The 27,890-nt window shown below is 42.8% G+C and overlaps 1 protein-coding gene across 3 annotated transcripts; it reads left to right on the forward strand.

The window, feature by feature from the left end:
- Positions 1–446: 446 nt before the first annotated feature.
- asmt (acetylserotonin O-methyltransferase) lies at positions 447–27,809 on the forward strand. 3 transcript variants are annotated; one of them, XM_043692369.2, is made up of 8 exons: positions 447–595; positions 6,140–6,311; positions 8,166–8,295; positions 9,568–9,636; positions 13,346–13,464; positions 18,709–18,849; positions 25,209–25,331; positions 26,839–27,809. In XM_043692369.2, the coding sequence occupies exons 1-8, from the start codon at positions 521–523 to the stop codon at positions 27,048–27,050; spliced, it is 1,041 nt and encodes a 346-aa protein (XP_043548304.1). In that variant the 5' UTR covers positions 447–520; the 3' UTR covers positions 27,051–27,809. The 3 variants fall into 3 exon arrangements, with proteins under 3 accessions (XP_043548304.1, XP_043548305.2, XP_087844519.1); XM_043692370.2 differs by lacking the exon at positions 26,839–27,809 and adding an exon at positions 26,318–26,744; XM_087988393.1 differs by lacking the exon at positions 26,839–27,809 and adding an exon at positions 25,851–25,923.
- Positions 27,810–27,890: the final 81 nt, after the last annotated feature.

Consider the following 27,890-nt stretch of genomic DNA (forward strand, 5'->3'; position numbering starts at 1 on the left):
ATTGGTTAAATTTATTAAATTCAAATTCCACCAGCTGCCATGGCAGGATTTGAACCCATGTCCCGAGAGAATTAGCTTGTTCCTATAGATTGCTAATCTAGTGGCACTGTCACTGACTCCCATCTAAGAGTGTGGGGCAATGATGTGATTGTGTTTCAATACATGGGGGCTGCAAGCATTCTTGGTGTCTGGTACCCCAAGATTTCATAATCTGATCCACCACGAGGGGCTTGTGAAGCTCTACCATAAATAAAAGTTCATTTTGTTTTCTCTTGTCGACCTGCTAGGATAAGGAACCTAATTATCAAAGTGATAATGTCAAAACAGACCACGTGTAGATATAATCTCCTTAACTGATTAGAAAGACATCTGGGATTAGTCCCTCAGCAGCCAGTGAACCAAACAGAATCATTTTGTTGTGCCTGTAAGATTAAAGTTTCTAAAAGTTACATCGATGAGCTGCTAATTTAATGGAGAACATCCAATGCTGAAATATTGAGTTGCTGGTGCAAATTTTATAATGGAACTATCCAAACAGGAACTTGAATATCCTCAGAAACTGTTAAATTATATGGATGGATTTCTCATTTCTAAGGTAGGTTGAGATCCCACAGAGGTGGGAAAATAATCCATTCCCCGAGGCATTTATAGTACTGCATTCTAGGTACGCCTGTCAATTGATTAGATTGCATTGGAATCATTTTGACTTTATGCAATTGTTGAAAATGGATGATAGCAAATCAAGAGATCTAGTTTTATATCTCTGCAATCTTATTTCCGATGACTCCAGGAGAAACACGAGCCTGAGTTTGCAAGGAGAGGATCCTGCTTGACTGACCTTCAGAGGGAGAGCTAAGGTCTGACTGCAGAAAAATATTTGGTCAAGTTTGGCATGCAGAGCTATTAACTGAGTTCAAAGCTTTGTGGATTCAGGAAAACTCTTGAGAATCGGCTGAAGGGTGGAGAAAGCTGGGTATCTGCTAAAGCAGTTACATAGGATATTAATCTAGGTGCCCCCAGAGAGCCAATGTACCCCTTACATCAAAGAACCAAACCCCAAAACTCAACACCAGTAGATCGGATGTGCAAATGATGAAAAGACACGGGGGATGTGAAAATGTAAGTGACAGCTAAATTAATTAGGAAAAATCTGTGTAACTGAGCAGAAATAGCAAATGAGTAGTACCACTATATTTCCTTTAAGAAGAAAAGTTAACAGTACATGCAATCTATGATTGATGTGATCTGGGGTGCACACAGTTCTGTTCACCGATGGATGTGGAAGCTTTGGAAAGGGTTCAGAGGAGATTTACTCGGATGTTGCCTGGTATGGAGGGATGGTCTTATGAGGAAAGGCTGAGGGACTTGAGGCTGTTTTCGTTAGAGCGAAGGTTGAGAGATGACTTAATTCTGACGCAGAAGATAATCAGAGGGTTGTATAGGTTGGACAGTGAGAGCCTTTTTCCTCACTTGACGATGGCTTGCATGAGGGGACATAGCTTTTAATTGAGGGGTGATAGATATAGGGCAGTTGTCAGAGGTACATTCTTTACTCAGAGAATAGTGCGGGCATGGAATACACTTGCCAACTTTAAGGGCATCTAAATGGCCATTGAGTTATAGAGATATTCAGCAAGGAAACAGACCCTACAGTCCAACCTGTCCATGCCGACCAGATATCCCAACCCAATCGAGTCCCACCTGCCAGCACCTGGCCCATATCCCTCCAAACCCTTCCTATTCGTATACCCATCCAAATGCCTCTTAAATGTTGCAATTGTACCAGCCTCCACCACATCCTCTGGCAGCTCATTCCATATGGTACCACTCTCTGTGCAAAAAAGTTGCCTCTTAAGTCTCTTTTATATCTTTCCCCTCTCACCCTAAAGCTATGCCCTCTAGTTCTGGACTCCCCAACCGCATGGAAAAGATTTGTCTATTTATCCTATCCCTGCCCTCATGATTTTGTAAACCTCTATAAGGTCACCCCTCAGCCTCCAATGTTCCAGGGAAAACAGCCGCAGCCTGTTCAGCTTCTCCCTGTAGCTCAAATCATCTAACCCTGGCAACATCCTTGTAAATCTTTTCTGAACTCTTTCAAGTTTCACAACATCTTTCCAATAGGAAGGAGACCAGAATTGCATGCAATATTCCAACAGTGGCCTAACCAATGTCCTGTACAACCGCAACATAACCTCCCAACTCCTGTACTCAATACTCTGACCAATAAAGGAAAGCATACCAAACGCCTTCTTCACTATCCTATCTACCTGCGACTCCACTTTCAAGGAGCTATGAACCTGCACTCCAAGGTATCTTTGTTCAGCAACATTCCCTAGGACCTTACCATTAAGTGTATAAATCCTGCTCTGATTTGCTTTCCCAAAATGCAGCACCTCACATTTATCTGAATTAAACTCTGTCTGCCACTTCTCAGTCCATTGGCCCATCTGGTCCAGATCATGTTGTAATCTGAGGTAACCTTCTTTGCTGTCCACTATACCTCCAGTTTTGGTGTCATCTGCAAACTTACTAACTGTACCTCTTATGCTTGCATCCAGATCATTTATGTAAATGACAAAAAGTAGAGGACCCAGCACCGATCCTTGTGGCACTCCACTGGTCACAGGCCTCCAGTCTGAAAAACAACCCTCCACCATCACCGACTGTCTTCTACCTTTGAGCCAGTTCTGTATCCAAATGGCTAGTTCTCCCTGTATTCCGTGAGCTCTAACCTTGCTAACCAGTCTCCCATGGGGAACCTTGTTGAATGCCTTACTGAAGTCCACATATCATATCTACCGCTCTGCCCTCATCAATCTTCTTCAAAAAACTCAATCAAGTTTGTGAGACATGATTTCCCACGCACAAAGCCATGTTGATTATCCCTAATCAGTCCTTGCCTTTCCAAATGCATGTACATCCTTTCCCTCAGGATTCCCTCCAACAACTTGCCCACCACCGAGGTCAGGCTCACTGGTCTATAGTTCCCTGGCTTGTCCTTACCACCTTTCTTTAAACAGTGGCACCACGTTAGCCAACCTCCTGTCTTCTGGCACCTCACCTGTGACTATCGATGATACAGATATTAGATAGGCATCTGGACGAGAATGGAATAGTGTAGATTAGTTGGGCTTCAGATTGGTTCACAGGGCGGAGCAACATCAAGGATCAAAGGACCTGTCCTGCGCTGTCATGTTCTATGTTCTAATGTTCTCGTTGAACTGTCAAACAAAGCTGACAGGTAGCTTAAAATAAATTTTTATGATATGTTTGCTAGGTTGGCTGTAGCGAAAATATTTCCTGCTTTCAAGAAGAGTTTAGATGTACTGTTCAGAAATACAAGTTAGTCATGAATTAATGCAGGTAAGAATTTAGCATGATGTGCTTTCTCAAAGAGTAGTTACAAAGTAGAATTTGTGACCTCAGAAATTAAAGGTAACAAGCATGGATGGATTTAAGGGCCAGTTCAATGAGTACATAAAGGGGAAAGGAATAGAAGGTTTTGCAGGTCAGGTTAGATGGAGTAGCCAAAGAAGAAATTTGTGTATTTCACAAAATGCTGGTATTAGATAATTGGGCCAGTGGGCTGTTTCGCTGATGAAGGCAGCAGTAATGTCACTGGACTAGTAAACCAGACAGCTAGACTGATGCTCTGGAAACATGGGTTCAAATCCCATTTTGGCAGATGGTGAAATTTGATCGGAACAACACATTTATGTAATTAAAAATCAATAATTAATAATCATTATCACAAAACCCCATCTGCTTCATCAATGTCTTTTCGGAAAGGAAATGTGCTAGCCTTATGTGGTTGGGCCAATATGTGACTAGATTCACAGCAATGTAGTTGACTCTTAATTATGCTCTGGACAACAAATGCTCGCCTAGCTACAAGCAAATTTTTTTTTAAAATGGTGTGAAATACACCCATACACTGAGTCTGCTTCTGATCCCTGAGAAACATTGGAACCAATGGACAGAAGAGGTCTGTGTTATTCAGAAATTGATAAGGCTTTTTCAGCATTGATAAGGAATAGCAAATAAAATTCTTTATTAAAATGCATATGTCAGCGAATGATTATGAAAAATTAATTCAAAACAAATTACAGAATTGGAAAAGCAGTATCGAGTCACTTAATCTGAATGTTCAACACCCTTTCTCCACCAGCACTCCGTCACTTCCTACCATTGTATGATTGCTGCCCTCTCCATACTTTGCATCTGCTCTGGATGAAGAGTCATCTGGACTTGAAACATTAGCTTGCTCTCTCTCCCCATGGATACTGCCTGCCCCACTGTGACCTCCAGCATTTTTTGTTTTCAGTATGGAGTCAAATTGCAGTTTCACTGGAAAACTCAGTTGCTCAAGCAATATGCATACTGGAAATCTAAAATTCAAACAGGAAAGGCTGAAAATACACAGAAGGTCAGGCAGTAACAATGGCAAGGTCTGGATTGATGAACTAACGTGCATTAATCACATGTTCCCCCTGCAAGTTCCCCTCGAAGCTACTCACTGTACACTCTGGAATATTTGACTATTCCTATGCTTTGCTGAATCAAAATCCTGGAATTCCCTAGCTCATGGCATCGTGGAACAATCTATAGCACAGACTCCAATGGTTCAAGAAGGCAGCTCACCACCACCTTCTGGAGGACAACTAGGAATGGACAATAAATGCTGGCCCAGGCAGCAATACGCACGTCTCAGAAGAGAGAAAAAAAATAAAAACTGCCTACACGTATCAATTTGGTAACAATCAGGTAATCTGGTTTCAGGAGATTCTAAGCAAGAGTACCAGGGAAAACTCTCCCACACGTTTTCAAGTAACGCAAAGATGTTTTCTATCTTATAGAGTCATAAAGATGGATACCACAGAAACAAACCCTTCGGTCCAACTTGCTCGCACTGACCAGATTTCCTTAACTCATCTAGTGCTATTTGCCAACATTTGGCCCATATCCCTCCAAACCTTTCCTGTTTATATACCCATCCAGATGCCTTTTAAATGTTGTAATTGTACGAGCCTTTATCACTTCCTCTGGCAGCTCATTCCATACACACACCACTGTCTGTGTGAAAAAGTTGCCCCTTAGGTCCCTTTTCTACCTTTCCCCTCTCACTTCAAACCTATGCCCTCTAGATTTGGACTCCCCTACCCTCAAAGAAAGACCTTGTTCACCCTATCCTTGCCCCTCATGATTTTATTAACCTATATAAGGTCATCCCTCAGCCTGGGACACTCCAGGGAAAACAGCCCCAGCCTATTCCACCTCTCCCTATAGCTCAAATCCTCCAATCCTGGCTGTGTTCTTTTAAATCTTTTCTGAACCTTTCAAGTTTAACATCTTTCCTCTCGCAGGGAGACCAGAACTGAATGCAGTATTCTAAAAGTAGCCTCTCTAATGTCCTGTACAGCCACAACATGATGTCCCAACCCCTGTACTCAATACGCTGATTAATGAAGGAAAGTGTGCCAAAACCTTTCTTCATCACCCTGTCTACCTACAGCTCCACTTTCAGGTAGTTCATCCGTTCAGAGATACCAAAAGAACTATGCTCCCCTAGATCTCTTTATTCGGCAATACTTCCCAAGGCCTTTCCGTTAACTGTGTTAGTCCTGCTCTGGTTTACCTTCCAAAAATGCAACACCTCGCATTTATCTAAATTAAACTGCACCTGCCACACCTCAGTCCATTGGCCCATCTGTTCAATGTCTTGTTGTACTCTGAAATAACCTTCTTCACTGTCCATTACACCACCAATTTTACTGTCATCAGCAAAATTATTAATCATACCGCCTATATTCATAACCAAATCATTTATATAAATGATAAAAAGCAATTGACCCAGCAACAATCCCTGCAGCACACTGCTGGTCACAGGTCTCCAGTTCAAAAAACAACCCTCCACCGCCATCCTGCACCTCCTATGTTCAAGTCAATTTTGTATCTACTTGGATGTTTACCCCAGATCCCATGTGATCTAATCTTGCTAATTAGTCTACCATGCAGACACAGCCTCCATTTTATTGCTAGTTTGGAAGAAAAGTATTAAATGCAGAGCGCAAGAGGTTAGGGATGAAACTAACTGACACACTGCTGTCACCCACCTCCAAACCAATTCTGTCTGTAGACTATGTTTACTGCCTGTGAGCTGGGAGTATTTGATCTGCTGGAGAATGGAGAGGCACTCTCTTCCAAAGCAGTGGCAGAGAGGCTTGGCACCAGTGCTGATGGCATGGACAGACTCCTCACTGCTTGTGTTGGACTACAGCTGCTGCAAGTCAAAGGGCACCAAGGCGAAGGTAATCGCATACTTTTTAGTGACCGATTTATTTTGAGTATGTTTACGTGTTTGTATACTTGTGTAAGTGTGCATCTTAAATCACAGGATTAACAATTTATAGGACACTTGTTTGTATTTAGAGCAGTGCAAGTATGTTAAATTTTAAATGAGCTCCTTCTGTGCATTCTGTACATGGTATGACCCTCTTGTCACATGTTCCTGTCAGTGCTTTTCTTTTAATTCATTTTGTGGGATGTGAGTGTCCCTGGCTGAGTCAGTATTTATTGCCCATCCCTAGCTGCCCTTTGGAAGGTGATAATGAGCTGCCTTCTTGAATCGCTGCAGTACACATCCTTAACCCACAATGCCAATAGGGAGAGAATTGCAGGACTTTGACCCAGTGACAGTGAAAGAACAGCAATGTATTTCCAAGTCTGGATGGTGAGTGGTTTGGAGGGGCACTTGAAGGCGGTGGTATTCCCATGCATCTGCTGTCCTTGTCCTTCTAAATGGAAATGGTCGTGGGTTGGAAGGTACTGTCTGAGGATCTTTGGTGAACTTTTGCAGTGCATCTTGTAGACAGTACGGTGATGGAGGGAGTGGATGCTTGTGGATGTGGTGGCAATCAAGCATGCTGTTTTGTCCTGGATGATGTCAAGCTCCTTGATTGTTGTTGGAGCTGCAGTCATCCAGGCAAGTGGGGAGCATTCCATTACACTCCTGACTTGTGCCTCTGACCTGCTCCTGTAGGCACTGTGTTCATGTGGTGAGTCCAGCTGAGTTTCTGGTCAATGATAACCCCCAGGATGTTGATAGTGGGGTTTTCAGTGCTGTTTTAATAAGGAATTTTTGCTTTCAGAGGATGGTGTATCTGTGGAATTCCTCACTGCAGAAGGTGGTGAGGTCAGGTCATTATGTATATTCAAGGTTGAGAGAGACCTACTTTTAATCATTAAGGGAACTGAGTTATGGGAGCAAAACAGGAAAGTAGATTTGAGGATTATCAGATCAGCCATAATCTGTGGAATAGTAGAGTAGACTCAGTGGGCTGAATGGCCTAATTCTGGCAAAAGTGAGGACTGGAGATCAGAGTCGAGGGTGTAATGCTGGAAAAGCACAACAGATCGGGCAGTATCCGAGGAGCAGGAAAATCGACGGACCGTTGATTTTCCCGCTCCTCGGATGCTGCCTGACCTTCTGTGCTTTTCCAGTACCACATCTTGCCCTGATTCTACTCCTACATATTGTGGTCTCATGGTCTCAGTTATTAATTAAAGGTTAAATTCAATGTAATTTGCTTCTTAACTGCTTCCTGGAAAGCCTAGCTCCTCAATTCAAGGGCAACTAGAAATTGGCAACAAAAGCCCACTCCAACCAAGAATTCTTTTCATAAGTCTAATTGATTCTCACTCTCAGAGATGCCACTGTCTTTCACAGAATCAGTTGTTTGAGTGGAAGAAGAATGTGATAATGCTTTGAACCCAACCCATGAAAAGTTTCCTAACTGTAAGAAGTGAGCAATTGCCATTTCTCCCCTGCCCCAGGTGATCTTGCTTTCTCCTTCTGTATCTTGTCCTGTTGCTGTTTAGGGAGTACCCTATCTATCTTTATCACAGGTTATATCAATAGTATTTGTTTTGTTTACTCACCAAGGGAGCATTGATTAATACCAGAATGGGTATCGCTTAAAGATCCCGTATTAGTACAGAATGCATGATAGTTAATATATTCATCTTGGACAGAAATAGAATGTAATTTGCTAGAATTAAAGTAAATAAATCTATCTAAAAAAGAAATTCAAGTGTTTGTAAGTCAAGTACCACACAGGAAAGTGATTATGAATAAATATGATCATTTGTTCTTCAATTCACAGTCTTGTACAGTAATACAGACCTGTCACAAATCTACCTGACCAAGGCGAGTCCCAGAACACTGTACTATTCAATGGCCTATTATTCACAGACTATCTACCATTGCTTTGCCTTCCTGAATGATGCTGTCAGGTGAGAGAGACTTTGTTTTTAGCTTTGTGTGTTCATTAGAGCTACCTTTGCCATTATAATTTAGGTTTGTATTTTAAGACACGTTGAAACTTTAGTGGATTTTGCATTGAGCATTGCAGTAGCTAATCACAGTTAGGCTGGCAGATAGGTAACTGACCACTCCGGTAATGTGTTTGCCAACGGAGAGGGGAAACATTTCATGTTGTTCTCACACATCCCTTTGTAATTGGCTCAGTTTGGGAAATGGTGTAGGTATAGCTGGGGGTGACACATTCACTTTTTCAGAGAAGGTGTTGGTAAGAGAGATGATAAAACACATGGTAACCCCAAAAGAAGAGGAAAGGTTTATGTAGCATCAAACAAAGTCATTTCTGCCTTAGGAACAAAGCTTATTGCAGTGTTAGAATGGAAACAGAAATACTCAGCAAGTTTGGCAGCATCTGAGAAGATCTCCGCCTCAATAGTAAGGGATCTCTTAATGAATGAAAGAAGATGCACTAGTCACAAGGCCTCCCCAATCTGTACTGTACATGCAGCCCAAAAGGGAAGGGACCCTTCAGTGATTTCTATCAGATCAATGAAAGATATTAAAAGGAGGCGGGGTAGGAGAGCCTTCCCAAATGGAACCTGGATGTCTGGAGGTAATCATCGCAAAGATTTTCCAGACATTTCACTTCATTCCTGGATTCATGGAGGCCCAGAAGGTGAGCTGCTGAGCATTTCCCTGGTTTTACTTCAAATTCCCAGCGATCACAGTATTTGGCCTTTGTTTTTGTACAGTGTGCCACATTCTCACTGAATTCTGCCCAAGGATGCAATCTCCATTGAGCTCAGCCATGCTCGCCCAGAACCAGCTGGTAACATGTAGGGCAGCAGAAAATGACAATGCCTCACGAAGATGAGGCCACACTTCTTTTCTCACCCGACCAATGGTCACGATCTACATACGAGCTGTCTAAATGGATGCTGGCAGTACATGTGATGGCAGTTGGCAAAAAATTGGTGGATCCAGAGTTGAACAGCAAAAAGAAACATTGCTGGGCTGGGAAATGATAGGGAAGGGGAATGGCACCAATTGGATAGATCTTTCATAGAGTTACCCCAGGCATGATGGACCAAATGGCCATCTTCTGTGCAGTAAGATTCTACGGTTGTACATCCCAAAAGAAACTGTTGGACTTCACCAAATCTAATGCTTTATTGTCTTATTAAAGAGTTATCTCACATTCTATATTTCTGCAGTATAATTTCTCTTTCAATATTTCACTTCAGGGAAGGGAAAAATCAGTATGAGAGAGCGTTTGGTATTTCTCCGCAGGAGCTGTTTGAAAGTCTCTATCGGTAAGTTCCTAAAACGTTCTGTGTTGCTCTTCAAACTCCTTAACAACCACAATTCAACAGGGCAAAAGGAAAAAAAGCTGAACTATCTGTTAACAGAATGTGAAATAACTTTGCTGTCTCTTTCCTGCACTGTGCACATGTCTTTGATATGCACTGAAATTAGAGTTTTCCATGAATTAACTGCATGCTATTTTAGAGATGTACAGCATGGAAACAGACCCTTCGGTCCAACCCGTCCATGCTGACCAGATATCCCAACCCAATCTAGTCCCACCTGCCAGCATCCGGCCCATATCCCTCCAAACCCTTCCTATTCATATACCCATCCAAATGCTTCTTAACTGTTGCAATTGTGCCAGCCTCCACCACTTTCTCTGGCAGCTCATTCCATACACGTACCACCCTCTGCATGAACAAATTGCCCTTAGGTCTCTTTTATATCTTTCCCCTCTCATCCTAAACCTATGCCTTCTTGTTCTGGACTCCCCGACTCCAGGGAAAAGACTTTGCCTATTTATCTTAATCCATGCCTCTCATAATTTTGTAAACCTTAATAAGGTCACCCCTCAACCTCCGACGCTCCAGGGAAAACAGCCCCAACCTGTTCAGCCTATCCCTATAGCTCAAATCCTCCAACCCTGGCAACATCCTTGTAAATCTTTTCTGAACCCTTTCAAGTTTCACAACATCTTTCCAATAGGAAGGAGACCAGAATTGCACGCAATATTCCAACAGTGGCCTAACCAATGTCCTGTACAGCCGCAACATGACCTCCCAACTCCTGTACTCAATACTCTGACCAATAAAGGAAAGCATACCAAACGCCTTCTTCACTTTCCTATCTACCTGCGACTCCACTTTCAAGGAGATATGAACCTGCACTCCAAGGTCTCTTTGTTCAGCAACACTCCCTAGGACCTTACCATTAAGTGTATAAGTCCTGCTAAGATTTGCTTTCCCAAAATGCACCACCTCGTATTTATCTGAATTAAACTCCATCTGCCACTTCTCAGCCCATTGGCCCATCTGGTTCAGATCCTGTTGTAATCTGAAGTAATCCTCTTTGCTGTCCACTACACCTCCAACTTTGGTGTCATCTGCAAACTTACTAACTGTACCTCTTATGCTTGCATCCAAATCATTTATGTAAATGACAAAAAGTAGAGGACCCAGCGCCGATCCTTGTAGCACTCCACTGGTCACAGGCCTCCAGTCTGAAAAACAACCCTCCACCATCACCCTCTGTCTTCTACCTTTGAGCCAGTTCTGTATCCAAATGGCTAGTTCTCCCTGTATTCCATGAGATCTAACCTTGCTAATCAGTCTCCCATGAGGAATCTTGTCGAATGCCTTACTGAAGTCCCTATAGATCATATCTACTGCTCTGCCCTCATCAATCCTGTTTGTTACTTCTTCAAATAACTCAATCAAGTTTGTGAGACATGATTTCCCATGCACAAAGCCATATTGACTATCCCTAATCAGTCCTTGCCTTTCCAAATACATGTACATCCTGTCCCTCAGGATTCCCTCCAACAACATGCCCACCACCGACATCAGGCTCACCCGTCTATAGTTCCCTGGCTTGTCTTTACCGCCCTTCTTAAACAGTGGCACCACGTTTGCCAACCTCCAGTCTTCCGGCACCTCACATGTGACTATCGATGATACAAATATCTCAGCAAGAGGCCCAGCAATCACTTCTCTAGCTTCCCACAGAGTTCTTGGGTACACCTGATTAGGTCCTGGGGATTTATCCACCTTTAACCGTTTCAAGACATCCAGCACTTCCTCCTCTCTAATCTGGACATTTTGCAAAATGTTACCATCTATTTCCCTTAAGTCTATATCTTCCATATCCTTTCCCACAGTAAATACTGATGCAATATATTGATTTAGTATCTCCCCCATTTTCTGTGCCTCCACATAAAGACTACCTTGCTGATCTTTGAGGGGCCCTATTCTTTCCCTAGTTACCCTTTTGTCCTTAATATATCTGTAAAAATGCTTTGGATTTTCCTTAATCTTTGGAACTGATCTCACAAAATGTTAAGTTTCTTGAAATCTGTTAAATGTTGAGTGGATCAACATAAGAAAAAGCATAAAAAACAGAAACAGGTGTAGATTACATAGTTCTCCATACAATATGGTCATAGCTAATCCACAGTTTCAAATCCACTTTCCTGCCTGCTCCACATATTCCTGGTTCTCCAAGCAATCAAACTGCCATCTATCCCACCACTGAAGGTAATCAATGATGGGGCATTTATAAACCCCTGGGGATTTCAAACATGAGGGAATAAATCTGTCCCCATTATAGTCCTAAGTAATAGACATCCTATCCTGACATTGTAATGGGTGCTTCAGATCTGATTCAATACCTATCTTGTCAAATCCTTCAGACTTTTGTAAGGGAACGGGGCATAAGGGGGGGCCTGAGTTGGATGATAAGCTGTGATCATATTGTCACCTATGACACTTCTGAAGCCCACAATATTGCCCTCACTTTAGCACTTCAAAAGCTTAAAGAAAGCTTTAATTCTCAAGTCAACTATTAATGAAGCTCTATCCTAATCTATAATTGCCAATGCATTTTTTCAGAACATCAAAACTAGGAACAGGGGTAGACAATTCAGCCCCTTGAGTCTGCTCATTTTAAATATGATCATGGACTGATCTCATCTCAGCCTCAACTCCACTTTGCTGCCTGTGCCCCACAATCCTTTAGCCTGTAATGAATAAAAACGCCTGTCCGTCTCCTCCTTAAATTTGCTTAATGCCTCACCACACAACATACTTTGGGGTCATGGATTCCACAGTTCCTACTCATCTGTTTTATTCTGCCACTCCTTCGTCTAAAAGTATGGCATCTCATTCTACATTAATCCACAAGAGGAAACATCCTCTCTATGTCTACTTTGTCAATCCTCTTTAGCATCTTTTGAACACAATTAGATCTCCTTTCATTTTTCTAAACTCCAAAGAATATAAGTCTAAACTGCTCAAGCTTTCTTAGAAAGACAAGCGGTTCACAAGATAAAGCGGAATCGATCTTGTGAACCTTCTTTGAACTGACTCCATTGCAACTACATCCCTCTGACGTAAGGGGATTAAAATTCTACACAATAACCCATGTGTGATTAAACTAATACCTTGGACAGTTATAGCAACACTTCCCTACTTTTATGTTCTATTCTTTTAGCAATAAATGGCAAAATTCCATTTGCCTTCTGTAGCGATTGTAATGAGGTCAGCCAAGTGGACTTTGTTGAATACGAGTTCCAATGGTCCAATCAGGGAGCCCTGGCTGACAGATAGAAACAGGACTGATAGAAACAAACAGAGGTTCTGTTCACTCCGAGGAAGCTGAATCAGTGTCAGGGTGACTCGGTGATGGGATACCGGCCTCTGTGGACTTATTTCACCTTCCTTACGGCCAGCTGTATCTGCATACTAGTCTTCTGCGATTCATGCATGAAATATTTCAGCACAGGCTTGGAGGGCCGAAGGGCCTGTTTTTCTTTGTTTTTGTAAACATTCAGATCCCTCTACACCAAAGCACTCTGAAATTTCTCTCTATTTCAATCATAAATTGCTTTTCTATTCTCTGTTAAAATAACAGAGAGGAAGAAAACTCCATAGTTAAGTCATACATGTTCACACTGATTGTGCAGAGTTGTGTCAACACACTAACATTGTGATGCCATAGATCCGAGGAGGAAATGCTAAAGTTCATGCAGCTGATGAATTCAATATGGAATATTTGTGGAAAAGCTGTGGTCATGGCCTTTGATCTTTCGATTTTTACTAACATCATTGATCTTGGCGGTAAGTTTCTTTTTCAAAATCCTCTCTTTCAGGAACTTTACAACGTTTGAGATTTTTATGTTTAGTTAGTTTCTTTCTCTTTTTTACTGTCCCCAAGCCCACTCATCATGGAGATTTGATTCTTGGTTAGTCCAGTCTATGACCTGCTATTGAGATTGTTTTGGTTTCCTCTCATCATCTTCTCACTTAATATGTTAATATTAACATGCTTTAAAATATGAGATGAATGTTATACATTTCACAGAGAATTTTACAGAGGGCTCACTGGCCTACATACGCTCCCACTCCAGTTCCGTCCTCATCCCTCCCTACCTCTGTGATTAGTTAAAAATCACACAACACCAAGTTATAGTCCAACAGGTTTAATTGGAAGCACACTAGCTTTTGGAGAGACGCTTCTTCATCAGATGATTGTGGAGGGCTCGATCGTAACACAGAATTTATAGCAAAAATTTGCAGTGTGATGTAACTGAAATTATACATTGAAGAATTGATTGTCTGTTAAGCCTTTCATCTGTTAGAATACAGCGATAGTTTCACTTCTTTCATGTGGAAATCACAAAACCCTTTTTTTTGAAGTTGCATTCTCGGGTTAGCTGTTAACAATGGTGATAGCTAGACAATATGTTGAAGGTGTTAGCCCCCTGTGTTCTCTGTCTATGACCTGATGTTTAGATTGATTCTAATCTAAAAAGTGAAATAACAGAGTTTTACATAAATTCATGCAGTTTTTGAGCTCAGAGTTCGACATGAATCCATGTGGTTTTTGAGCAAAGTGCAATGTAACTCTGAAAGTACCAAAAAAATTCACCACACAGAATATATATGTGTGCATGTGGGTCTTTGTCTGTCTGTGTGTGTGTCTGTCTGGGGTGGGGGTTGTGAGTGTGAGAAAGTGTGTGTGTGTGTGTAGTGAGTGCAGAGTGTCTTAAGTCTGTGAGGGGGTGCATGTGTGGGAGTCTGTGTGTCTATAAGGGTGTGTGTGGGTGTCTGTGTGCGCGTCTGTGTGTATCTGTGTCCGTGTGCATGTGAGAGTGTGTGTGTGTGTGTGTAGGAATATCAGTGTGTGTGTGTGTGTGTATAGTGCAATGGTGATCACCTGTAATGTGACATGAACCCAAGGTCCCGGTTGAGGCCCTCCCTATGGGTACCGAACTTAGCTATCAGCCTCTGCTCAGCCACTTTCCTCTGCTGCCTGTCCCGAAGTCCACCTTGGAGGATGGTCACCCGAAGGTCCGGGGCTGAATGTCCTGGACCACTGAGGGAACTGGGAGGGAACTGGGAGGACCAACTGGGAGGGAACCCTTCTGTCTGTTGATTGTTGTGTGGTGCCCATTCATCTGTTGTTGTAGCCTTTGCTCAGTTTCTCCAATGTACCATGCCACCGGGAATCCCTGCCTGCAACGTATAAGATAGACAATGTTGGCTGAGTCACATGAGTACCTGCCATGTACACGGTGGGAGGTGTTCCCACGCGTAATAGTGGTATCTATGTCCACAATCTGACACGTTTTGCAGCGTCCACCGTGACAGGGTTGTATGGAGTTGTCCTGAGAGCCGGGCAGTTTGCTACGAACAATGATCTGTTTGAGGTTTGGCGGTTGTTTAAAGGCAAGTAGTGGAGGTGTGGGGAAGGTCTTGGTGAGGCACTCATCTTCATTGGTAATGTGTTGCAGGTCACGAAGAACATGGCGTAATTTTTCAGCCCCTGGGAAGTACTGAACAACGAAGGGTACCCTGTCAATTGCAGGCGGTGTCTGTCTCCTGAAGAGGTCATTACGGTTCCTTGCTGTGGCACGTTGGAACTGGCGGTTGATGAGTTGAACATTGTACCCCGTTCTTGTGAGGGCATCCTTGAGTACTTCCAGGTGTCCGTCACGTTCCTCCTCATCTGAGCAGATCCGATGTATGCGTAGGGCTTGTCCATAGGGAATGGCTCTTTTAATATGTATTGGGTAGAAGCTGGAGAAGTGTAGCATTGTGAGGTTGTCTGTGGGTTTGCGGTAGAGTGTGGTGCTGAGGTGTCCATCCTTGATGGAGATGCACGTGTCCAAGAATGAGACAGACAGTCGAGAGTAGTCCATGGTGAGTTTGATGGTGGGATGAAAATTGTTGATGTCACTGTGTAGTTTTATCAGTGACTCCTCGCCATGGGTCCAGAGGAAGAAAATGTCATCAATGTACCTGGTGTAGATCCTGCATAGAGAAGAAATCTTGTTCGAACCTGTGCATAAAAATGTTGGCATATTGGGGTGCAAATTTGGTCCCCATGGCTGTTCCGTGTGTCTGGATGAAGAATTGGTTGTCAAAGGTGAAGACATTATGATCGAGGATAAAGCGGATGAGTTGTAGGATGGTGTTTAGAGACTGGCAGTTGTTGGTGTTGAGTACTGAGGCTGTTGCCACAATGCCATCATTGTGGGGGATGCTGGTGTAGAGTGCGGAAACATCCATTGTGACGAGGAATGTTCCTGGTTCGACTGGTCCATGGGTGCAGAGTTTCTGTAAGAAATCTGTAGTGTCGCGACAGAAGCTGGGGATCCCCTGTACAATAGGTTTCAAGATGCCTTCCACATAGCCAGAGAGTGCGTCTCACCCTATGAGAAACTGAGCAAAGGCTACGACAATGGATGAATGGGCACCGCACTACAATCAACAGACAGGAGGGTTCCCTCCCAGTTGGGGAACACTTCAGTGGTCCAGGATATTCAGCCTCGGACCTTCGGGTGACCATCCTCCAAGGTGGACTTCGGGACAGGCAGCAGAGGCTAATAGCTAAGTTCGGTACCCATAGGGAGGGCCTCAACCGGGACCTTGGGTTCATGTCACAAAACAGGTGATCACCATTGCACTACACACACACACACTGATATTCCTACACACACACACACTCTCACATGCACACGGACACAGATATACACAGACGCGTACACAGACGCCCACACACACCCTTATAGACACACAGACTCCCACACATGCACCCCCTCACAGACTTAAGACACTCTGCACTCACTACACACACACACTTTCTCACACTCACAACCCCCACCCCAGACAGACACACACACAGACAGACAAAGACCCACATGCACACATATATATTCTGTGTGGTGAATTTTTTTGGTACTTTCAGAGTTACATTGCACTTTGCTCAAAAACCACATAGATTCATGTCGAACTCTGAGCTCAAAAACTGCATGAATTTATGTAAAACTCTGTTATTTCACTTTTTAGATTGGAATCAATCTAAACATCAGGTCATAGACAGAGAACACAGGGGGCCAACACCTTCAACATATTGTCTAGCTATCACCATTGTTAACAGCTAACCCGAGAATGCAACTTCAAAAAAAAGGGTTTTGTGATTTACACATGAAAGAAGTGAAACTATCACTGTATTCTAACAGGTGAAAGGCTTAACAGACAATCAATTCTTCAATGTATAATTTCAGTTACATCACACTGCAAATTTTTGCTATAAATTCTGTGTTACGATCGAGCCCTCCACAATCACCTGATGAAGGAGCATCGCTCCGAAAGCTAGTGTGCTTCCAATTAAACCTGTTGGACTATAACCTGGCGTTGTGTGATTTTTAACTTTGTACACCCCAGTCCAACACCGGCATCTCCGAATCATACCTCTGTGATGGTTTCTAAGATCACCTCATTCCCCCCAATTCTGGAAATATGTCTAGCATAAATTTCAATTGCCCCACAACCCAACAGTGATGAAGGGCTTTTGCCCGAAGCGTCGATTTCAAAGCTCCTTGGATGCTGCCTGAACTGCTGTGCTCTTCCAGCACCACTAATCCAGTTACCTCAACAGGTCATGTCAGAAGCAGCACCAAGCATACTTAAAACCCAGGATATTTGCATGCCAAAACAGTAAAAACAACATGCGATGTATTGAATTAAGTGATCCCACAATCAATGGATTGGATCTAGGCTCCACTGTTCTACGGTATCCAGTCGTGAATGGTGAACAGTTAGATGATTCACTGGAGGAAGAGGAAGCTTCAATGATCCCTGTGCTGACTGAGGCGGAGGGTGGAGGGGGGGAGGGGGGGAGGGGGGGGGGGGGCATGGAGATGGCGGGAGCCCAGCACATCAGTGCAAAAGATAAAGCTGTGGTTAAATAAAATGAATAACGGGAAAATCAGAAATTGCTGGAGGAACTTAGCATATCTGGCAGCATCTGTGGAGAGAAAACAGAGTTAGAGTTTCCAATGACCCATATTCAAGGCTAAAGCATTTGCATCCACTTTCAGCCAGAAGTACTGAGTGGATGATCCATCTCTGCCTCCTACTGAAATCTCCAGTATCACAGAAGCCAGTTTTCAGCCAATTTGATTCACTCCATGTGATATTGAAAAACAGCTTATAGGCACTGGATGCTGTAAAGGCTATGGGCCCCAGTCCTATTCTGGTTAGAGTACTGAAGACTTATGCCAGAACTAGCTGCTCCCCTGTCTAAGCTCTGTAGCGACAGTATCTAGCTAGCTGGTTCTTTTCAGTTTCTGGTCAATGGTGCCACCAAGGATGTTGATTGTGGGGGAATTCAGTGATGGTAATGCCATTGAATGACAAAGGGTGGTGGTTGGATTATCTCTTGTTGGAGCTGGTCATTGCCTGGCATTTGTGTGGCACAAATGTCACTTGTCACTTATCCGCTTGGGCCTGGACATTTTCCAGTTCGTGCTGCATTTGAGCACGTGGGCTGCCGTAGTGGCTGAGAAGTCACAAATAGTGTTGAGCATTGTGCAATCATCAACTAGCATTTCCACAAGTGACCTTATAATGGAGAGAAGGAGAGAAGCAGCTGAAGATGGTTGGGCTTTGGACATTACCCTGAGGAACTCCTGCCAGAATGTCCTGTAGCTGAGATGCCTGACCTCCAGCAAACACAACCTTCTTCCTTTTTGCTATGTATAACTCCAGCCAGTGGAGAGAGATTTCCTCTAATTCTGCTTAACAATATAGTGATAAACCTGTCATTCGTGACCTTGATATAACTTTACTTATATAATTGCTACATCCAGGATCCAAATGTAGTGATGAAAAGAAACCTATAAAACGATACCAATGTTTACTTTAAAGGGGGATTGTTTGAATGGTTTTATTCTTTTCTAGATTAGAGGTGCTGGAAAAGCACAGCAGTTCAGGCAGCATCCGAGGAGCAGTAAAATCGATGTTTCGGGCAAAAGCCCTTTACCTAGTTGGTTTTATTCTTTGTCTGTTTTGCAGGATGTACTGGTGCAATAGCCAAGGAATGCAACTCTGCATATCCACAGTCAAGGGTAACTATCTATGACCTTCCCAAAGTCCTCGAAATGACAAGAAAACACTTTGTGCCTCCAGATGAAAGGCGGATTGCATTTCATGAAGGTACATACAACCATAGGAATTGCTCGATGGTAATTTTTAGATTACACTGTTTACACATTTCATGATGTCCATGGTGTAGTGACAATGGAGCTTTTGTCTCTCTGTTGCTAACAGATTTTAATCATAGGCCAAAACAGACCCAGACATGAGGTGAGATAACACACCAATGGGGCAACTTTGGGAACCCTGGGCTGAATCTCAGGGAATTGGGAGGGGTGTGAAAGGCTTGCCTACTCTTCAAAGCCTTTAACAAAGACCCCGTGCCAATTTTGAAAGCAACCTTAAGCAGGTAATGGTTGAACTTCTGCAGCTCAGGAATGGGAAATCAAGAGTTGCTAGCTAACCTCATTGACCACCAACTGAGTAGTCTCAGCAGTGCCAGAACTCAGTAGTGGCAGCTGCTGGGAACTACAAGCAGTCTCATGAAGAACACAGATACCTGACTGGGCACTTTGATAGGGAAAGGATTGAGGATCCTGGTGGGAGGATAAGGATGAAGTTTGAGATTACGTTACAGCATTTCCATACAGAATGTGAATCCTGTTCCACTAAGGACATCTTCCCCTCCCCACCCCTCTTTGCCTTACGAAGGACTGTTCCCTTCGTAAATCCTTGGTTTGCGCCATTCTCCCCCTCAACCCCCTCACAATCCCCACAACCATAAAAGATGCAAAACCTGATGGCACACAACCCCCCTCACCTCCATCCAGGCCCCACACAGTCTTTCCAGGTGAGACAGAGGTTCGCCTGCCTCTCCTCCAACCTAGTTTACTGTCTCCGGTGCTCCCGATGTGGTCTCCTCTATATCAGGGAGACTAAATGTAAACTAATGGAATGTTTCACTGAGCATCTCAACCGGGCCCACAGGGGCCAACCTGACCTCCCAGTCATTGCCCATTTTAATTCCCCTTCCCACTCCCTTTCTAACATGACCACCCCTGGCCTCCGCTACTGCGACAACTAATCAAATCGCAAGTTGGAGGAACAATACCTCATCTTCCTCCTGAGCAGCCTAAAGCCCAGAGGATGCAACATTTCAAATAACCTCCCTTCCCATCCCCTGACTCCCTTCCTAGCCCTTCCCTTCCATTCCTCTGATCTACCATTCCTTCTAGCCACTAGCCAGGTTCATTCCTCCCATTGACCAATCAGGTCTTACCCTCTAACTGTGTTCACCTATCCCTACTACACCACCCTGCCCCCTCACCACCACTTTATCTGCAACTTCCCTAACCCCTACCCACAGCCCCGAAGAAGGGTTACACCTGAAACGTTGATTTCTCCACCATCTGATGCTGCCTGGCTTGCTGTGTTTTTCCAGCCTCCTGCCTGTCTACCTAAAGAATCTTATATCTATCAGCGCACTATAACACCTTCTGCTTTTGAAGATTAAAAATCCAAAAATTAGAAGATAAAGACCATAAGACCATAAGACATAGGAGCGGAAGTAAGGCCATTTGGCCCATCGAGTCCACTCCGCCATTTAATCATGGCTGATGGGCATTTCATCTCCACTTACCCGCATTCTCCCCATAGCCCTTAATTCCTTGTGACATCAAGAATTTATCAATCTCTGTCTTGAAGATATTTAGCGTCCCGGACTCCACTGCACTCTGCGGCAATGAATTCCACAGGCCCACCACTCTCTGGCTGAAGAAATGTCTCCGCATTTCTGTTCTGAACTTACCCCCTCTAATTCTAAGGCTGTGTCCATGGGTCCTAGTCTCCTCGCCTAACGGAAACAATTTCCTAGCGTCCACCCTTTCCAAGCCATGTATTATCTTGTAAGTTTCTATTGGATCTCCCCTTAATCTTCTAAACTCCAATGAATACAATCCCAGGATCCTCAGCCGTTCCTCATTTGTTAGACCCACCATTCCAGGGATCATCCGTGTGACACGCTCCAGTGCCAGTATGTCCTTCCTGAGGTGTGGGGACCAAAACTGGACACAGTACTCCAAATGGGGCCTAACCAGAGCTTTATAAAGTCTCAGTAGCACATCGCTGCTTTTATATTCCAACCCTCTTGAGATAAATGACAACATTGCATTCGCTTTCTTAATCACGGACTCAACCTGCATGTTTACCTTTAGAGAATCCTCGACTAGCACTCCCAGATCCCTCTGTACTTTGACTTTACAAATTTTCTCACCGTTTAGAAAGTAGTCCATAAAAATCCAAGTCGCCAACATTTTGAAAGATCTTGTGCATTTCCACATTGTGTTTTGTTATGGACCAGACTGGACCACCTCAAAATATATTAAGAAGGTCACCTAGACACTTATATTTTCTTATTTGAAAGGAAATATGAAGTGCTGTGTTCCAAATGCAATTTGATTGGTCAAACTACTCGATGTTTAAGCAAAATACAATTTAATTCAAGCACTATTGTTAAAATTCAACAAAAGAATGAAGAACTTAAAAAAACTTAATTTTAGTGAAAAACTTAACAGGCTAATAGAACAATACCCATTACTAATTAACTGTTCCAAGCTAGTAACATCCCATAAACACAGCCTTGGCAAAAAGGCAAATTTAGAAAATGGTTTTCCTATCCAGGGGGAAAGAAAACCCAAAAGACAATTCTGAGAGTGAGTGTAGCAGCTGGGAGAGATAGTCTGCCTTTCAACACTTCTGAACCCTCAGCAACAACTGCTGAAAGCTGACTAAAAATCCTGGAACTGTGAAAGCTTGACCACACCCAATCGTTGCTTCTATTGTTCCAACTATTAAAAAGACCCCAAGGCCTCAAAAGTTGTATTTCTTCTCATAGACTGCTCGGCATCTGTCCTCCAATCTACCTCTCTAAAAGAAACCAGGACAAAACAAATCTGATAAAGCCACAGCGTCGTCACAATTTCAGTTCTTCAATTGTGATTAAATAAAGGACTCCATCTGGAAATGTCTTTTTAATTTTCATGGGCTGTGAATTCATCCTTGACCATTTTGAGCTGAAATTGCAGAGAGCAGTTAATAGGCAACCACATTGGTGTGTCTTTGGTGTCAACTAATCAAGAATTGGTAAATATGGCAGATTTCCTTCCCTAAAAGGGCTTGAATGAACCAGATGGGTTTTTATAACAATCGATGGTAATTGTCATGGTTACCATGACTGAGACGAGTGTTTACTCCAAACTTGTTCGTTTATTTCCACCGGCCGCTGTGATGAGAATTGAACCGATGTCTCCTGACTCTGGTTTATTATTAACCTACTGACATTATCACAATGGCGCTGTCTCTCCCTTGGTACAGTCGCAAACATTGATCCATTCCCTGCACCCATCCCTTGTTATGAAGTCTGCATTTTAACAAGTACCTGCAACATAACCATCAAGTCATGTTGCTACTGGGTCTTTGTATTAATCATTCAGTGGCCTGCAAGTTCATCAATCGGTGGGAGGTTATGAACAAATTGCCTTTCTCTATATTTTCTGATCTCCTAGTATGCTATCATCGATCGGTGGGAGGTTATGAACAAACTGCCTTTCTCTATATTTTCTGATCTCCTAGTATGCTACTTTTAATTCAGTAAAATATGGAATATGTGTAGTAATGGTAATTTTTGGACAAATGTGGCATTGGTTTTAGACCTATACATCCTGGAAACTAGGCACTTTTGGCAGTTAGTATTGACCAGCTACTTTACTCACCTATTGTCCCATCTGGTTCACAACCTCTTCCATTGTAGTTCAATCTCTTGAGTAAATGACACTTCCACCTGCCTGGAGCTGCAGGACCCCCTGAATTTAGAACATTTAGACCTTCCTGCTCTGTATTAACTCCCCGGTTTCAAGCCATGAGATGCCCCTGCCACCCCCCCCCCCCCAATTCAATCCCCAAGCATCTGTTCCTGCATTTATCTGAATATCACAATGTAGCATTTCTCAGTACAGTTCTCAGCTCAATGTCAGCTTGGATGTTCCAAGTGCTTAAACGTTATTTTCTCCCTCACTTCATTCAGATTTACAAACCAAATTCAATCTCTGGATATGGGTATCAGTGGCAAGATATGAATTGATTGACCTTTACAAACTTCCCTAAAAGAAATATCCAGAGGGAAAAATTCAGTTTTTAAAAAAGTCCAGAAGTTTTCAGAAATGAATGTACTGATCATACTTTTTTCTTTGGAGCACAGGCGGTTGAGGGTTGACCTAATAGAGGTTTATAAAATCATGAGGGGTATAGATAACATTAATGTTAGGTGTCTTTCCCACAGGTGGGGGACTTCAAGACAAGGGGGTACATTTTTAAATGGAGAGGAGAAAGATTCATAAAAGACGTGAAAAGCTAATATTTTACACAGAGGGTTGTTCGCGTGTGGAATGCACTTCCTGAGGAAGTGATCGATATAGATATATCATTACAATGTTTAAAAGGCATTTGGAGAAAAGGAATGAATAGGAAAGGTTTGAAGGGATATGGGCCAGAAGGTAGGAGGGACTAGTTTACTTTTGGGATTATGATCAGCATGGACTGGTTGGGTTGAAGGGTCTATTTCCGTGCTGTATGACTCCAAGAGATTTACAACATTTCATAGGCCACAAATCCATTGACTACTGAACAGCTTCTAGAATATTACAAAATGATGAATATGGGTACAGTTAGAATGTTTAAAAAGCATTTAGATAAGTACGTAAATAAGAAATGTTTGGAGTGATCTGAACTAAGTGCAGCTGGGTGGGACTAGTTTAGTCTGGGATTATAGTCAGCACGGACCGGTTGAACCGAAGGGTGTGTTTTTGTGTTGTATGACTCCATGACTCTTCATTTTGAAGTATAAAAGACAAGCTGAACCGTATGTCCCATTCACCAGTTTTACTGGCTTTTCCTTCTGGGAAGCCGATTTCCCTTTTAATGCAAAAATCTTTGTCAGGAAACATCCTCTTGAACTGCCAGTGGAAATGATTAGGGGAAAGTAGTTTCTTCTCAATCTCTCCCCTCATCTGAGGTATGGTGGCCCTCAGGTTAAATCATCACCAGGCTAATGAGAGAGCACCCTTATGATCTGGTAAGAGCATGGTGACATAATAGAGTCTAACTTGAGAATTCCTTGTGTTACAGCAGCATATGATTGTGTAGCTGGACTTAACTAATGAACCAAAAACAAAATTTCAAAGCCACATCATAGCAGCTCAGGAGTTTCAATTCAGTTACTGAGAAAACAAATGGCACTGTTCCAACATAGTCGACCTCTGAAATGGTGGAGCAAACCACTCAAAGGTGATCAAGAGCTTCAAGTTCCTAGAAGTAAATATCACCAGCAATCCATCATGGTCCATCCATGTCAACGCTACAGTCAAGAAAGCACACCAATGCCTTTACTTCCTCAGGAGACTAAGGAAATTCGACAGGTCCACAATGACTCTTAACAATTTTTATAGATGCACCACAGAAAGTATCCTATCCAGATGCATCACAGCTTGGTATGGCAACTGCTCTGCTCAAGATTGCAAGAAATTACAGAATTGTGAACGCAGCCAGTCCATCACGAAAACCAGTCTTGACTCCGTCGACACTTCCCACTGCCTCGGGGAAGCAGCCAACACCATCAAAGACCCCTCCCACCCCGGTTATGCTCTCTTCCATCAGGCAAAAGTTTGAAAACACGTATCAACTGATTCAAGAGCAGCTTCTTCCCTGCTGTTGTCAGACTTTTGAACAGACCTCTCATATTAAATTTAATATTTCTCTGCACCCACTGTGTAACAATAACACTGTATTCTGCATTCTGTTCTATTGCCCTGATGTATTTATGTAAGGTATAATTTGACTGGTTAGCATGCAAAGTGGCAGCAAGGTGACTCAGTGGTTAGCACTGCTGCCTCACAGTGTCAGGGATCTGGGTTCAATTCCAGCCTCAGGCAACTGTCTGTGGTGGAGTTTGCAAATTCTCACCGTGTCTGTGTGGGTTTCCTCCAGGTGCTCTGGTTTCCTTCCACAGCCCAAAGATGTGCAGGTTAGGGTGAATTGGCTATGCTAAATTGCCCATAGTGTTCCGGCATGTGTAGGTTATGTGCACTAGTCAGGGGTAAATGCAGGGGAATGGACCTGGGTGGGTTATTCTTCAGAGGGTCGGTGTGGATTTGTTGGGCCGAATAGCCTGCTTCCATATTGTAGGGATTCTATGAAAATACTATTTTTCATTGTATCTCGGTACATGTGACAATTAAGTTAAATCAAATCAGTTATAATCAAGATAGTGACTTGTTATCAATTTATCAAGGACGATTGGAAATGGGTAAGCATCAGTGAATTAAAGAAAGGAAGACAGATCATTGTAATAGCTATATTTATTTTTTTCTAAAGGGCATCTATGGCAATATACTGTCGTCCTAATATTACACCCTTTTCAAATACAGGAGACTTCTTCAAAGATCCTATACCTGATGCTGACCTCTACATTCTTGCTAGAATAATTCATGACTGGACTGAGGACAAATGCCTGAAGCTTCTCAGCAGGGTTAACAAAGCTTGTAAACCAGGTAGGTTTACTCAGAACAATGCAGAATATTAAAGGGCACTTGAGTATATTTGGCAGAAAGCATGACCTTGCACATCTTCGATTTTTCAAGATGTGGAGGTGTCGGCGTTGGACTGGGGTGGACAAAGTTAAAAATCACACAACACCAGATTTTGGTCCAACAGTTTTATTTGGAACTAAAAACTTTCGGAGCGCTGCTCTTTTATCAGGTATCCAGTGGGGTAGGTTCATAGAACACAGAATTTATAGTAAAAAGATCTTCTGTGTCCTATGATCCTGCCCCAATAGCTTTGACGAAGGAGCAGTTTTCCGAAAGTTTGTACTTCCAAATAAACCTGTTGGACTGTAACCTGGTGTTATGTGATTTTTAACTTTGATTTTTCAACTGAATACAAAAAAAAGTGCTCATTTGATGAACTTTTGGGAGCAAGTGTTTGAACTGCTGAAAACTATCACACGATCAACATCCTGGACATGATCATTGACCAGAAATTGAACTGGACTCACCATATAATTACAGGAGCAGGTCAGAGGCTGGTGAATCTCAGTGGGTAACTCAATTCCTGACTCCCCGAAGCCCATCCACCATCTACAGTTCACAGGTAATGAGTTTGATGGGAAAATCTCCATTTGCCTGGATGAGTGCAGCTCCAATAACACTCAAGAAATTCAATACTATCCAAGACACTATCGCACCATTGGGTGACTGTCTGTGTGGAGTTTGCACATTCTCCCTGTATCTGTGTGGGTTTCCTCCATGTGCTGCAGTCTCCTCCTGCTGTCCAAAGATTTGCAGATTAGGTGGATGGACCGTGGAAAATGCAGGGTTACAGGGTAAGGGTCCGTCTGAGTGGGCTGCTCTTTGGAGGGTTGGGGTGGACTCGATGGGTTGACTGGCCTGCTTCTACATTGTAGGGATTCTGTGATTCTATGATTCTGCAAAGTAATCCATCTAACATATTCAATATTCACTCCTTCCACCATCAGTGTATAGTATCAGCCATGCGTACCATCTACAAGAATCACTGTAGTAACTCACCAATGCTCCCTAAACAGCACCTTCCGAATATGTGAACTCCACTGTCTAGAAAGACAAGGGCAGCAACTAGACACATGGGAACACCATCACCTGCAAGTTCCCCTCCAAGCCGCTCACCATCCTGACTTGGAAATATATCACTGTTGCTTCAGAGTCACTGGGTCAAAATCCTGGAATTTCCAGCTTCGCAAAATACAGTACGTGGACTGCAGCAGTTCAAGGAGGTAGCTTACCAGCACCTTCTCAAGGGCAACTAGAAATGCTGGGCCAGCCAGCAACGCCCACGTGCTGTGAATGAATAAGAGAAAAGATACACAAGTTTCCATTCCTGTAGCGAATGCTCAAGCTGAAAATCCAGGCAGGAGAATATTGGTAGGTGCAAGAGGAATCTTTACCAATTGCACTGGAGAAAAGGATTTCTTTTCAAAAGGATGCATTAATTTTTGCGATTTATATCTCTCTGAATTAGGCAGTGGAGTATTGCTGATTGAAGCATTGCTAAATGAGGACCGGAGTGGCCCTGTCACTGCCCAACTGTACTCTCTGAATATGTTGGTCCAGACCGAAGGGAAAGAACGAATGGCCTCTGAGTACATCAGCCTTCTGGAATCAGCAGGATTTAAGGATGTGCAAGTGCAAAGGACAGGAAAAATTTACGATGTGATCCTAGGGAGGAAGTAAACTAACGTGTCTAATTTTCACCCTAAATTTATTTCACTCTGGTTTAAGCAAAATGTGTAAATGTTCAACAGGAAGAGAGGCTATTTTCTCCAAGATTCCATCCTTTATGCTGTAAAATGTACCTCTCTATTCATATATACCAGCTAATATAAGGATCATAATTTCACAGTTGACATCTTCGTAAAGATATTTGTTGGTTCCTTCCACTCCATGGGTTTATTTCCATTGGAAACCCATCTGTTCTCACTCACGTCACTGTGGTTATGTTGCGGATAGGGAGTGGCTCTGCATTGCCAACTGTGACAATGCTGTGGCTTTGGAGGTTATATTTTCCTAGTTTTTTTTAAAAAGAAGTTGTATGGCACAGGGTTCGAGCAGTTGGGGTAATGTTAACAGCATGGAGGATTTAACTTTTTTTGTAACAGCCTGAACGGTTGTGGCCAGATCCAGATTCCTTTGGTATTTTTGGTATTTTGCAGTAGCATCAGCAGCTATTGGGGTCTTAACAGAGCTGGAAGCTTCAGTGGATGTCTCCTGGCTACTATTATCTGAATGTTCTCTTGATGTTTTTCTCTCCTGTGTCTGAATTTTCCTTTTTGCCAAGGGGTGTGTTTATGGGATGTTACTCTAGTGAAACAGTTAATTAGTAATAGTTACTGTATCTCTTATTCTGTTTGGTTTTCCAATAGAGTTAAGTTATTCTAAATTCCTCTTTCCTTTTTTGTATTTTAACTGTAATGTTTAAATAAATGGTGTTTTGCTTAACGTCGAGTAGTTTGATCAGTCAAATTGCATCTGGATCAGACGCTTACTTTTGTCTTTAAAATCAGAAAATGTTAG

Source organism: Chiloscyllium plagiosum, unplaced genomic scaffold, assembly GCF_037043375.1.
Source record: "Chiloscyllium plagiosum isolate Xiang-an unplaced genomic scaffold, Cpla_swu_hap1 HiC_scaffold_6, whole genome shotgun sequence".
In the NCBI taxonomy this organism is placed as follows: Eukaryota; Metazoa; Chordata; class Chondrichthyes; order Orectolobiformes; family Hemiscylliidae; genus Chiloscyllium; species Chiloscyllium plagiosum.